Raw genomic sequence first — 14,243 nt, forward strand, 5'->3', positions numbered from 1 at the left:
ACAGCGGTTTTGTTTAAACAAACCAACCTCTGTGGCTACAGCATGGAAACACCTCAGGAACGCTCATGGCGTGTACGGTTCTCATCTAGAAGGTGGGGGGGGGGGCATCATGCCTGACACTTCTATAAAACACCTTTAAAGGAAAAATTTAGTGCCCAGAATATACAGTTTTTTCTCTTCCCTTCTTCCTAGTATTTTAGGCCAACTACCATTGTAGTAAAACTCAGCAGCTACACAGAAGATAAAGCTGAGAGAGAAGTGCATTGCTGAACACTTGAGCTAGGTATCAAAGTAAACGCTTTTTAGTATGGCAAGGGATAATAAAAACAGTCATGGCAGTTCCACAGGGGCCTAGTTCAACACTTCGCTGGAGATCTACACGATTTCCCCCCATAGTAAGAGAAAGAAATTTTGAGGTAATCATATACAAAAGAAGTGAAGTCACTTGCATGTACAAACTATGTTTTCTTTAGTGGTATGTTACTGTACAGCAGTTGGGGGCAGGGAAAACAAACTTGATTTCAGTACAAGGCCACAGTTGTAACTATATCCTGAAGTTACAAGAGCAAAACTGCAGTTGTCAGAAGCTTTCTTGATCATAAATGGATTCCCAGCAGCGAAGGAAACTCTTCATTTCATTCGATATCCACCAATTCCACTTCAAAGAAAAGTTTTGCATTTGGTGGAATCCTGTTTGCACACGTTAAGGAAGCTTAAGAACTCACCCACCACACAGTTAGTGACATATCGATCCCTGTTAAGTGATTTACCACCTGTTCTCTGGTTCCTCATCTGTCAGTTTTGCATTTCACTGACCCGTGTTAACATCTTGGGTTTAGTATGGAACCACAGCTGCCGTCCAACATGAGTTGTCATGAGACGTTCAGTACCAGCTCTGCAGATGATACACCTTTATTAAGACATGCTTCTCATTATTCCCGTTCCTCTGAGGAGGAGCAGCTCAGCCTTACCTGAGCTGCCTAAGTGTTGTCTCCATTTCTGGGACAGTCACTGGTCTTCCTCTGGGAGGAGGTTAGACTGTTTAAATATACTACAGAGGGAAGAAGAACTTCTAGACAACAGTCCCTTAAATTATCATGACACAGGATTTGCACAAGAGAGAACAATTGCTTCCTTTCCTCCAGAAGCGCTGGTAGAAGAGAAACACGACTGCGTAAGACATTCTGCACGCTCGCTCACTCAATCCCCTACATCAGCTGTACCCCAGAACCGGTTGTCCTAGCCAAGACAGATGTAACTGCTGTCTCTACAGTTGCAGCAGGTGACTTTCCTCCCACCTCCCTCATATAGCATCCCCATCGGTGCTGCGGGAATAAGCATTGGGAAGCAGCTGGAGTAAAAAAGCAGGCAGAAAACAATAGCAAGTTTTCCTCTGCAGTACTCCCGACAGGAGTTTTTCTTCAAAACAAATGGGCAATTGCATCCATCCATTAAGGTCACTATATTTTTTTGTATTGTTAATATTCTAAAGCCAGCTATGAGTAACAAGTGAATGCTCTCACCGTCGTATTCCTGTCCATAAAGCACTTTATTCCGGCAAGCATTTCCAAGTTACTTAATGAGTAACTGATTGTGGAAGGATACTTAGCATCAGGCTGCCCTTTCTTGCCATAGGCCCACTCAGGTTCAATTTCCAGTTGAGCCTTCTCTCCTTTACTCATTGTTAAGAGAGCTTCATCCCACTAAAAAAAACCAAACAAACACACACAACAAAACAAACTCAAACAACAAAAGAACACAGCAGTCTCACAGAGCTTAAGAAAAAGTGCATTTCATATGCTTTAGTGATTTGCTCCTATGAATACCTGCGCAGTACCACGTCGTTCTCCCCAGCATGCTCACCCACCCCAGCGTGTGCGCTGCACGGTACTGCCACGTTCTTTTTATGTGTGGAAACACTCCCCCTTGGCTGGCGTCCCCTGCTTCCACACTAGCCTGTGCTCTACTTCGTAGTTCAGATTCGTGCTTTTACGTTGTGAAGACATTAGCGAATCAATGAAGTAACATGCTTGTTTCAACATAAGCATTCGCGCTTCCAGAAAGCATTTCACAGCAGACCACCGCACTCAGGGTACCAAAGGGTTTGTCTCTCTCTGCCTCGTGTTTCCCTGCCACTCCGCAGCATCAATGGATGAGCGTTTGTTTAAGGCCGATGCTTCAAGGCTAATTTTATGTCAATGCTGCCCAAAGCCGGCATCCAGTTTAGCACCGTATCAGCATTTCACAATGAACAGCTGCTGCCCACGCCTTGTAACTGCATAAGGAAGAGATCTGGCACCCACACGGACATAGGAGCGCTACGCCGAGAGGCTAAAGAAAAATCCAGGCAACTGCTGCTTCTGCAGTACTGGCCACAAGCCCAGTGACATTTTCCCCTTCCCAGCAGCAGTCCCATCATCCATAAAGGCCTTTTTCCTGCATCGCAGCTGCATGGAAGATTATGCTGGCTTGGGTTGGGTTTGTTTTGGTTTTTAAATCAGGTAAGCATAAGCTCCTTCTTGCATTCTTAGCTTGTGCAGCCAGCCACCAATTCCACCACTGGCTCAGCAGCAGCAAGGCAAGAGTTAAGCGCCTCATTTGCACATACGCTGGTATCTCCTAGACACACCAAGTTCACCCCCTGGGACTTCAAGATGTAAGCAAGCAGATAGGCGTGCAGAACACTCGATTCTTCTACTGAGTGCTTTTAGTCTACCTAGATACTCCCCTCACACAGCTTCCACCTGCACTACTGTAGGACTCTGTGCTGAACAGAGCAGAGGAGTTACAGCATCAAAACTGCAACTCATTTCAGTGCACGACAGCAACTAGAATTTGGAGTTTCGGCATCCAGTTCAGAGTTAACAGATGAACTGAACCACGTGCGAAGCGGCACTGAGGCAAATACTAAAACGATGCTGAGAGAAAACTATCTTCTGACAGACTAAAGCACACCAAACACATACAGCGATCGATGGAGCCCCGGGAACCTGATCACCCTGTCTATCGTGCAAAGCACTAGACAGAAGCACGCAGAAGGCTGTGCTTGTCCTGAGGAACACATAGCTGTCACCCTGTGTTCCACATGCTACTTAACGAGAGGAGTGACATTGCAGATGGATTAATGCATCTGTAAAGAATCAATAATACATCCTGCGGATGTAAACGCTTTCAACTTGCCTTTTTACATCCACAAGAAACAACAACAGCAACTCAAAAATTTGCAGCCCGGTCATAAATCCTACAGAATGAAAACTTTTTTGGATTCTGAGGGAGTCGTTAATGGTTTACTTACACCTCTGATTACTTTTCCTATGCCAACTTTGAAACTTAAAGGTTTGGCTGCTTTTTTCTTCTTTGAACCTGAAAGACAGTTTTATGTTCATTTGCTTTAACATCACACCAGCACATACCATACTTCTATCTAAAATTACTACTACGATCATGCTTTATATAAATATCTGTTCCTGTAACATTATTTTTAGCCCACTGTCAGATTTTTAGGGGAAAATTCAGTGCTGTGCACTAAAAACATTATTAAACATTCAAGTTGCACCAAGAGCTAAAGTTGATGAGCATCTTTCAGATACCGATCCAGTGAACCTAGAAGACTCATTTCTGAATTACTGAAGTCGATGGTACAAGTCATAAACACTTCAGTGAAACAAAGTCAATAGGGAACGTACATCATCATACAACAAGTACAATGGATCACAGACAGTATTCCAGCAACAGCCCTGCTGTTCCTCTCAGTGTTGGGCATCACTGCTGGAAAAGCGTTTCTAGTATTGCAGAATTTCATATACCTAAATCCTCTGATCGAGAAACTGTCACAAAAATACCAGCATACTTCTCTGCAGTGGGTATGGTACACCAGACTGCTTGAAATCACTCTCACTCCAGTGCCTCCACTTTTAAGGGTGTATCACAGAAGCACACCAAGATGCATCTATTTAGAGACACTAATTCCACTGTTAGTGCTTGAGTTCCATAGATAAGGGAAGCTCCCCGAGCAGGAACTGTCTTTCCTCTGAAGCAGTTTCAGTACCGACTAAATCCCTGCATTTCACATTATCTACAGCCTTGAGAATGCTGAATGTGCCATCTGGCAAGATGCAGCAGTGTCACTTGACACCGGCCAGTCCTAAAATACTGCCCTGCATTCCCTCATGGAAAAACAGGCCCCAGGAGCAGACTGCAGGGACAGCCCCAGTCAGCTCAACAACACGATGGCAAAAGCAGTTTGTCAGGACTCCCCCCATGCGCACCTTCCAGAAGCGAACGCTTGCCCAAGGCTGCTTAACGATTCCAGCTAATTTCCTCTATGTGCATTTGCAACAAAAGCCAAACAGTGTATATATGACCTTACTTGTCTGAATATTGGTATCGAAGACTGTTCCATCCTGTAGTTTTCCTGTATACCAACAATGAACAGTGTCTCCTTTCTTCGGAAAGTTGGTTTTATCACCCTTCTTTAAAATTGATTTTGTGTACTTTGGTGGCCCCTAAGTTTATAAAAACAGAGTTATGACTGCTGCATTAACCAGTCTCAGACCCACTACACTCAAGACCCAGCAACCACTTAGTTCCAGGCACCAAATGAACACATGCAGCGTTAGCGAACGACACGTTTTAAAGTCTTCACGCGCTACTGCAGTGCTGTAATATTTGGGGAAAATGTAGCAGCGTTGGCGCAGTTTTCAGCAAAGACAAGCTTTGGAAGAGATGCGCAGGGCCCATCACTAATTCAAGTTACAGAAGCTGCGTACGGTTAAGACACGGTACAAACACCAGACTTCTTGCTGTAACCACATTTCTGAAGACCTGGTGAATTTGCCTGCCCCACGCGATCGCCCAAACACCGCGAGGCGGGGGTGCCGCACCGACCTCCTCCGCGGCCTCCTCGGGCTTCGCCGCTTTCCCCTTGGCCTCCTCCGCCTTAGCGGGCTTCGCCTTCTCGGCCGCCTTCTCCGCGCCGTCCGTGCCCTTGAACCGCTGAGGGGAGGAAGAGGGGCGGCAGCCGTCAGCCGCCGCCCGACCCCCGGCCCCCGGCCCCGCCGCCCCGGCCCCGCACCTGCGTGTGGAAGAGCTGCGTGTAGGCCGCGATCAGCTGCTCCTTATTCGCCGTCTTGGCCACGTTCTTCACCTGCCCCAGCAGCTTGTGCTCGGCCAGGAACTGCAAGACACGCCGGTGAGCAGCGGAGGAGCCCCCCCACACACACACACACCGCCCACCCCTTCCCGCCCTTACCGCCTGGGCTGCGTGCTCCTGAAGGAACTTGATGATATCCTTCTTGGGCAGCGCCTCGCTCCGCAGCTCCTCAGCGCTCCAGGGCTGCGCCGGACCCGCCGTCGCCGCCATTTTCCCGCCCGCCACCGCCACCGCCACCGCCTCCTCCTCACGCACCGCCCAGCCTTCCCGGCGGCCCCGCGGGAGCCGCCGCAGGGACGAGGGGGTGGGACGGAGGGCGGCGGAGCCGCCCTCCGTCCCACCCCCTCGTCCCTGCGGCGGCTCCCGCGGGGTTTTCGAGCGGCGGCGCTGAGAGAAAATGGAGGGCGGTGCGCGTTGGCGCGCGTTACCTCAGAGCGGACGGGAGCCGCGCGGCGTGGCGGCGCCCTGAGGGAGGATGAGCGGCGGGCGGCAGCGCACGTTACCTCAGGCCTGGCGCGCGGCGGGCGGGAAGGCGCCGGAGGCGGCAGACGATGACCTGTTGTTGGCGGCGGCCGCGGCGGCAGCGGACCCGAGCCCGGCAGCGGCGGACCCGAGCCCGGTGGCCGGTTTCTGCGCGGCGGCGGGGTCCATTTGGATCTACCCCACCAACTACCCGGAGCGCGGCTACCAGCTGCGCATGGCCCGCGCCGCCTTGCTGGGCAACACGCTGGTCTGCCTGCCCACCGGGCTGGGTAAGACCTTCGTGGCCGCCGTCGTCATGTACAACTTCTACCGCTGGTTCCCCTCCGGCAAGGTGCTCTTCCTCGCCCCCACCAAGCCCTTGGTGGCTCAGCAGATGGAGGCCTGCGCCCGCGTTATGGGGATCCCGGCCCGGCACATGGCCGAGATGACAGGTAGGGCGGCGGCGGGGCCGGGGCCGGGTCTGCTCCGGGGCGCATCGTGCTCGGGGGTCGCCTCGGAGGAGCCGCAGACATCCAGGCTGCTTAGCTTAAAGGCAAGGGCGGGCAACGTGAAAAGCCGCAGTGGAGAGGGAAAAAAAAGAGGGGTTTTTTTTAGGGCGAGAACCTTTTGTGGGGTTTTGCAATAGTTACAACCCCAGGTCACCAACGTAAGGGTGAGGAAGCCCTCGAAGATGTTTTCTGGAGCTCTGGGGTGCAGCCCAGTGGTTCGTAGAGCCTTAGGGTTTCCGCACAGATGTGTGAATGTCTGCACAGTAAATATGCTCTGTATGAAACTTAAGCCAAAGGATAATTTTTTTTTCTTAACCCCATGAACTGCAATTTATTGCTCACTGAGCTAACAGCCTTAACAACTGAATCCATAACCTGTTCTTAAGCGCAAACCTTTGTCAGAGGTGGTGTAGGTTAGGTATAGGGCTGCGGGTGGCTAGGAGGCATCTTGAGCTTTCTGTCCTTGTTTTCCGCAGTTCTGGATTTAGTGTGTTAATGCAAACAATATTCCTAGTCGTTGTATTCACCTTTTCTCCCTGAAAATGGGGCTAGCATCAAGATGCGTGCTATTTTAAAAGGCACTCATTTCCCAAAGCCGAGATGTGTCTGCCAGCCCCATCCGCCTTCTGCTGTTGCTCTCAGGTCGTGGCTCCTGGTGTGTTCTCAGCAGAACAGTTTGCTAATATTATTTCTTTAATTTCAGGGGGAACCCAAGCCCTCAGTCGGAGGGAATTGTGGACTACCAAGAGAGTCTTTTTCCTTACGCCTCAAATAATGGTGAATGATCTTTCGCGTGGGACATGTCCTGCTGTAGAGATTAAGTGTTTGGTTATTGACGAAGCCCACAAAGCCCTTGGAAATCACGCCTACTGTCAGGTAATGCTGGAGTCACCCCACTCCTGTCTCACGATTACAAAAAACATCCCCCAAAATCTCTTACAGGATCTCCTTAAAGTGTCACTGTCATCATTACTGTAGGAAGATTGTCCTTTAGGTCCTTAGCTTTGTTTGAAAGAGATCAAACAGTCCTCTACATTGTCAGTGCCTTGTTTTTAAGTAAAACCTGTATTAAAACTTGGTAAGGTGAGGTGGGGATTTTTTTAATGTCTGAATAAAATTGTAATTGTTGCTTCAAAATATTTTTTTTTGACTGGGGCAATTTAAAAAAAAAGTCAGTATGCTGTTTCTTTCAGATGTGTTTGTATTTGCAGGTGTACTCTGGTGTGTTTGTGCTATGTTGAAATACCTCTTAAATGGGGGGAGGTATTTTTTTCAGAAAAAAGTGCAGACTTTTTTTGTAAAGTTCTTTATCTTAGTAAAATTAGTTCAAGATTTCGTTTTAAAATTGGGTTTTGTCTTGATTAGCAAAGACTGTGTTATCGTGGCTTAATCTCCTCATAGCAATGTGTGACCTAAAAGAAAGTTATAATTTTATATACATTGACTGAATGTATATGGAGTTGTGTGTAGTTGCTTACTAGGCCTCTTTAGAGGAAAGTAGGTGTTTTTTAGTGCTCGTCTAACTTGGCATGCTGGAAAAGAGATGGTAGCTTGCCAAGTTAGAACAGTACATGTTGGTTTGCCAGTTTTCTTCTGTCATTTTTCAGAACTATAGCAACTTCACTTTCAAAGAATTTAAGCTTATAGGCTATTTTATTTCAAAATATTATATAAAAATCTTTTCTTAAGATATTTTACTGTTACATGAATTACTCTGTAACACAGAGCCAAGACTTGTGTTCATTGGGTTTTGAGTTGTCTTAGCTACAGCTGAGAAAAATCTCTTCAATCAGCCCTGTCAGTGCCTGTGGCTGTGAAATTGGCAGGCTTTGTTCTCTGTTTTAGCTGTACCTTTGCATGATCTTCAGTAGAACTATCAGCACAAATTGAATTCCTTTCTAGTCTCCGTTCACTTATTCTCTGTAGCTTTTATGTTATGTCATATTATTTGTAATCTTTTTTTGTTTTTTCCCCTCCCTGTGCAGGACAAGGTGGTTGGTCAGAGGGCATGGTGTTCACTTATAGCACTGGCAGAGTTCGGCTCTGTGGGAAAAAGAAGTAGGGAGGCAATTTGGTTGTTGCTTGAATGTTCAGCAACTATTGTACTTGTCCCAGTTTTGGTCTTAGGGAGGGTTGTAGAATGAGAACATGGGAAGTCTAAGGAATATTCAGCCATTTTCCCAATTGCTAATGCAACATTTCCAAGTGAGACTCAACTGAATGGTGGTTGTCATCTAATCACTATTCAGATTTCATGGGAGTAATCATCCATGGTTTACTTTTTTTAGAGTGGTTCTTCAAACTTACTTTTTGGCAGCTCATTTGAGTTAACGTGCTGTTAATCTTTTTGTTAAATCAAATGAAAAATAATTTCATAATTTACCAAGGTTGTTCTGCTGAATGGGACTGGGGTAATATAGTTAATCAAGATTAAGCGTTCTTGGATAAAATGGTTATAAACTGAACACTTCCTTGTTCCCATCTGAATTTAGATATACTCTTTTTGGAATATTTTGTAAAGCTTTTTCTATATAGTGGGTATTTTCATTGATATAGTTTGTATAAGCGAATAATCTCCTTTAAGGATATTAAGGGAAACTTTCTTGTTCTTAGGTTGTGAGGGAACTGAGCAAATACACAAGTCAATTTCGAATCTTGGCCCTAAGTGCCACACCAGGCAGTGATACAAAGGTGAGTCAAATCTACTTGCATGGTTGAAATAATGAAGTTTCAGTAGAAGCTATGTTTAATACCGGTTTGAACACTGTGCAGGGTACTGAAGTCTATTAGAATTCCACATAAATACTGAATCTTTTCACAATCCATTAGTTGTTTGTCTAAGGGTTTGTCTTTTTCATGCTATAGACTCTATATTATTTATTTCCTGACCTTTCTGAAAGGAAATAATACCTTTTGGTTTTTGAGAATACAAACCTACCTGAACCAAAAATATACTCTCAATGCAAAATGGCTTTCATATTCTGTTCAGGGTGGTATACTGGGTAAATGTAAGTAAGGCTTAGGTTTTCAGTCTAAGGCAGATGGACATCCAAATTCAGTTTAAGCTCCCAGCTCCAGGTTAAGTCTCATCAGGTATTTCATGGTGCACCTAAAGCCAAAGGGAGAGTTCTGTCACTCCAGCCCGCAGGCAATAGCATGCTTTTCGCATTCGTGAACTTACTATATCGGCTCTTTGTATACTACTTGAGATCTTTAAGTGGACAGTCTTTCGTTTTTCATCCATAGGTAGTAGGTACCTTTCCCTTACAATTACATTCAAGGCCTGTTAAAATATGGAAGCAGTTACTTTCAGGTGATACTGACTTGCATTGTTGGAGTGTTAACAAGCAAATGTGGTCTTTTTTGTGGCTTCTCAAACAGGCTGTGCAGCAAGTTATTTCCAACTTACTCATCGCTCAGATAGAGCTATGTGCTGAAGATTCTCCGGAAATTCAGCCTTATTCTCATGAGCGACAAGTGGAAAAAATTGTTGTTCCGCTTGGTGAAGAATTGGTAGAAATTCAGAATGCTTACATCCGGGTGAGTTGTTGCATTTCTTTATTGTTCAATGGACAGTGTCACTAAATATGTAATCTCCCTTCCTATTTTAACATGTCTATCTAGACTAACAATAACTTATAAAGGTAACACATGCCTATGCAATTAACTTCGCCTTTGAGTGTAAGGCAAAGGAAAGAACATGGTTTCAGCTACAGCAGCTGCTGTTTCACTTCTCACTGATGATACCTGTTATCTTGCAATAACTTAAAAAGCTCTGGTGGAAAACTTACAATTGAATTAGTTTTCTCATCCTCTTTCAGGAGTCCTTGTAAAATTGACATGAGACCTAAACTGAGGGCTTCTTAATTTGGCTGGATTTCATAGTATTAAGATGTTGAGAATGGCCATGCTTGTGTTGTCCAGGTTATTGCCAGCCTTATGAAAACTGTACATTGACTGAAACATCTTCTCTGGTTAAGAACATTCTTTAGAGCTCTAAGTCATCTGTAAATGTACTTAGTTCTCCTTGATTTTTTTAATTTGTTTGGGTGGTTTTGTGTTTTATTTTATTTTTCTCTTGAGAGCTTTTTTCTTTTCTTTTTTCCAGTAGGTAATGTCCAAATATAGGACAGATTAGCAGGGGCCAGAGCTGTTAACCAGTCAGTGATGACTTAATGGTCTATGTCTTCTCAGTAAGGTGCTAGTAGACAAATGGTATTACATAAGATACCACTTCGAAAAATTCAAAATGTATGGGGTTTTTTTTTGGTAAGAGGCATAAAAATCAGGATTAAGTTAGGGTCAGACTGTTGGCCTTAGAGTATGTTTTTGGTTGAAGTTTAATGATTTTGGTGTAGTTTATGTGAAGACCATTGGAAGGCAAAATTGTTTATTCATTTTCTAGATTGAATTAGATCAGCTGTTTTCAAACCAGTAAGCTGAGAGTGTATTTAAGTGAAAGAATTCCACTGATAAGCTAGCAAGAGCTTTAAAGATAGTTTTGCATCACTACAGGTGCCTCTGAATGCTCGTATTGAGTGCAGGGAATTAATTTGAGGTGTTTCACTCGAGATTTAAGCTGAAATAAGCACGTAGGTTTGGCTTATCTGGTGTAATTGAGGAGTATAGACAAACCTTGACTAAACTGTCACTGTGGCTTCAGTGGTTTCTATTTCCTTTCTTTGATCTGGTATTTGCATTTGTATTGCTACTGCTTTACTTAGAAAATACGACTTGTAACAACACAGAGGACAGAGGATGTGAAGGGATGGTGCCCAAGTGTTAGCGGGCAAGCCAAGCCTTAGTCTTGGAGACCTCGGCACTTTCAAAAGCGGCTCCTGTACCCCAGTTTCTGCAGAGGTGTTTCTGTAGCTGTGCAGTTTTCTGCAGCACAGCGATGGACCTCGGCCATGCCCTGAAGTTAAATTACACCGTTTACTGTGCTCCTGTGTTTTGGCTTCTGAGCGGTTTGAGATCAGGATAGATAATGTGAGTGCAGCCACAGAAGCAACAAGTACATGTTGCGTTATCCTTGTCCCCTGCCAGTTGTGAAGTATGTTCTGAATGGCATCAGGATTTAGGAGAAAACTCAAGTATATACCTTGCTCTTTGTTAAGTATTGTTTCTCTACAGTTTGATTCTGAAACCAGTCTGTGCTGCAGTAAGAATTGTGGGAGACTGTGCTGGATGCTTGACAAAAATGGGCTTGCGGATGGCTTCTGCTGTGAGGAGGAGTGAGTTTGCTAGCAGACCTGCTCGCTGCAGCATGGAGACCCATAGCTCCAAATGTACATGTTTATTTCAAGGAATATATGGGTTTTGAAAGTTATTTAAGTTTTTTTTGCATCTTAGAGTGAACATTTCAAATTTGGGGCTTAAATGGCTTTTGTAAAATCAGAATAGCAACTTGTGACTTCTGCTGTTCCCATTCAAAGGAAAGATAGCAAAAGGACTTGTATGTCTGTTACAAAAATGAAAGCCAGGTGTAATCTGCACAATAAAATCATTACCTTTAATTTTGACAAACAGTGACAGTAAACAAGACAACATTTCAGTGAAAACAAAGAACAGTGTAAAACAGCACAATGCAACAATGCCGGAAAAATTATGTTTATACTTGTATACATACAATAAGCAAGGCCCTGAGTATCACAATAGCTGGAATAAACTTTTTAGGCACTAATGCTTGTTCTGAAAATACACAGTATGCAGGACAACATTTATCTGTTAAGGCTACATCATTTAATCTTCTAAAAATATGGGTGAATTCTGTTATATTATCTCCTTTGAATAGTGGAAACCTAATAACTTCAAATTAAATATGAAAATCCATTAATTAATGGCTTACAAAGTAGAGCCACAGATGGATAATAAAATACCTATTCCGATAACAGGAGTTAGGTAATTATGCTTGACATGATGTCTTCAGAGTTTCAAAAATGATATATTTGAGTAATAGTAATGTTTCCTTGGCATTCCCTGGTGTAACTATGAAGTAAGCTTTATTGTGTGTCAGTGAAAAAAAACAATTCTTTGTGCCCATGCTTGTGAAGGCCGTTTACAGAAGCTGGTACAATGTTCCATAGCCATAAAGTGTATCTTCAAACTTGAGATTAATTGATTCTTTCTCAGCAGCAGAAGCCATCTAACATAAGTCAAAATAAATACTATTTTGGAATTCACAGTTTTACATAAAACAACACTGAACACTTTGCTGCAGTTAGGATATCAGCACATTCAGATAAATACCTTATTTTTATATTTTGGTAACAAGAATGTTTCTATAACATACCCACAAGCAGCTGAGTCACAGAAGTATTTAGGTGAATGTTGCCTATGGAAAGAGACATAAGATATAGCAAATGCTTTTTGCAGTAGATGTTTAAAATGTAAAGTATGTACAAACTAGTACATGGTGAGAGGATTTAACTACTTCCAATAGCTATTTGCCATTTGTTGTGCCAAAGCATTAAAATAATTTCTATAACTGGCAAAAGCAATCAAATTGCAGAAACTTCTTTAATTTGCCATAAAATCATGTCAAAGGTGAAAATCGTTTTTATTTGCTCTTATAAAAATCTTGGGGGGAGGGTGAGGGCAAAAAACCTGTTATTTAATGCCTCCCTGGGCCCTCTACTCAACTCAGTTTTTGAAAACTTTCTATTGTTTTCCATTAATTTGTTAGCTTTTACTTTAATACTGGCTGGCATTTCCAACAATCTGAAGAAATGTTAAAAATAAATAAAAAGCAAAATAAATAAAAATCAAGCAGAAAACAATTCAACATCTTGAAAAGGAAGTCTGAATTTTTTTCCCTGACTATGATTCTGTATCTTGAACAAATTGAGAGAAATAAGACATGTCAGGTACCTTCATCATCTTGTTCTGTTAAGAAATACTTCAATGTGCATTTAAATTGGCACATCAGTCAAAGTGATTCCTAGTTGTGGCCACAACTGGCGCAATTTGCACTGTCACCTGGCAAACCAGATTTGATAGCTTTCTGGTTGGAATAAGAACGACCCCAAACTCACAGTCTGTTTTGAGATTCCCCCCATCAGTTTAACATCCAGTTAATTGGTGGCAATACAAATGTCTGTGCTGGACTAGTGCAGGATCTCTGAACAGCTAGGGATAGCGGCCATTCAGAAGAAGAGAGGATTGTTTTTTCTTTTGTTGTAGTTTTTTTTTCTCTCCGCAAAGACTATCAGTTTGTTTGTGTTGAAACTAAGGTTTTTCTCTCTCTATTTTTTTTTTAATTTATTTTTTCCCCCTCTTTTCCTTGCTGTCTCCCTCTGTAATCTCTGTGGGCAGCAACCACCAGAGAGCACCTTGGTCATGCTTAAGCAGGGTCTGCAGGGCCAGCTGGCACTCTCTGATCCTGCTGCTCAGCAAGAGGTTTTAGGTTAAGAGTTAAGTCAGTTTTGTGCAGCAGAGAGCCTTGCAGAACCAGGAGGCCTAAAGTTCTTGAGACCTATACGTTTATTCAGTCAGCAGTACTACATAGTTCCATTTTTGTTTGCCACTTAATACTACTGTAAGCTAGCAGACCCTGGCTCTGGTTGCTGTTTTGTATGTTGTAACTGAAGAACAAAAAAGATCTATTTAAAGCATAGATCCTATAATCAATAAATAACGCTGGTGATATACTTCATGAAATTTTGTATAAAAAGACATTTACTTCTACTAAGATTAAACTCTACCATCATATCTGTAAGGGGAGACATTAAGAAGGGATTTCTGAGAGCAAAACTGCTACCCCGATTCTAAAGTGCAGGAGGTGCTCTTTAACTGTAGGACGTAGCAAAGCATGAGTGCTGCTTTTGGACTTTCTGATGTGTGTACAACTATGTGAGCTTGTCTTTCACTCACAGCATGCTAGACTAGCAATTGTCTACTTGAAGAATTATCATATGGATGAAGGGTAAACGAAACAAGCTGCAACAGGAAAAACTAGATATTAGGAAGAAAAATTCTCACAGTGAGGGTGGTCAACCTTCACTTCTCACAGTGAAGGTTCCAAATAGTGGAACAGGGCCCAGAGGGGTTATGGGCTCCTCATCCCTGGAGATGCTCAAAATCCAGCTGTGTGAGGCCCTGAGCAGCTGGCTCTGCCAGCA

At 43.6% G+C, this 14,243-nt stretch overlaps 2 protein-coding genes across 2 annotated transcripts in view; one reads left to right on the forward strand and one right to left on the reverse strand.

Annotated features, from left to right (window-relative positions):
* Positions 1-441: 441 nt before the first annotated feature.
* Positions 442-5,362, reverse strand: FKBP3 (FKBP prolyl isomerase 3). Its single transcript, XM_059819297.1, has 7 exons — positions 5,252-5,362; positions 5,075-5,176; positions 4,888-4,995; positions 4,370-4,505; positions 3,296-3,363; positions 1,606-1,703; positions 442-690 (listed from the first exon to the last, which is right to left on the reverse strand). Exons 1-7 carry the CDS (start codon positions 5,360-5,362, stop codon positions 636-638), a joined length of 678 nt encoding a protein of 225 aa, XP_059675280.1. The 3' UTR covers positions 442-635.
* A 265-nt stretch (positions 5,363-5,627) lies between these two features.
* FANCM (FA complementation group M) overlaps positions 5,628-14,243 on the forward strand; it is an 83,095-nt gene continuing 74,479 nt past the window's right edge. Inside the window, exons 1-4 of the mRNA XM_059819733.1 lie at positions 5,628-6,066; positions 6,827-6,999; positions 8,737-8,814; positions 9,505-9,663. Of these exons, the coding sequence (XP_059675716.1) occupies positions 5,628-6,066; positions 6,827-6,999; positions 8,737-8,814; positions 9,505-9,663 (849 nt within the window). The remainder of the gene's footprint in view (positions 6,067-6,826; positions 7,000-8,736; positions 8,815-9,504; positions 9,664-14,243) is intronic.

This window comes from Gavia stellata, chromosome 7, assembly GCF_030936135.1.
Source record: "Gavia stellata isolate bGavSte3 chromosome 7, bGavSte3.hap2, whole genome shotgun sequence".
NCBI classification, from domain to species: domain Eukaryota; kingdom Metazoa; phylum Chordata; class Aves; order Gaviiformes; family Gaviidae; genus Gavia; species Gavia stellata.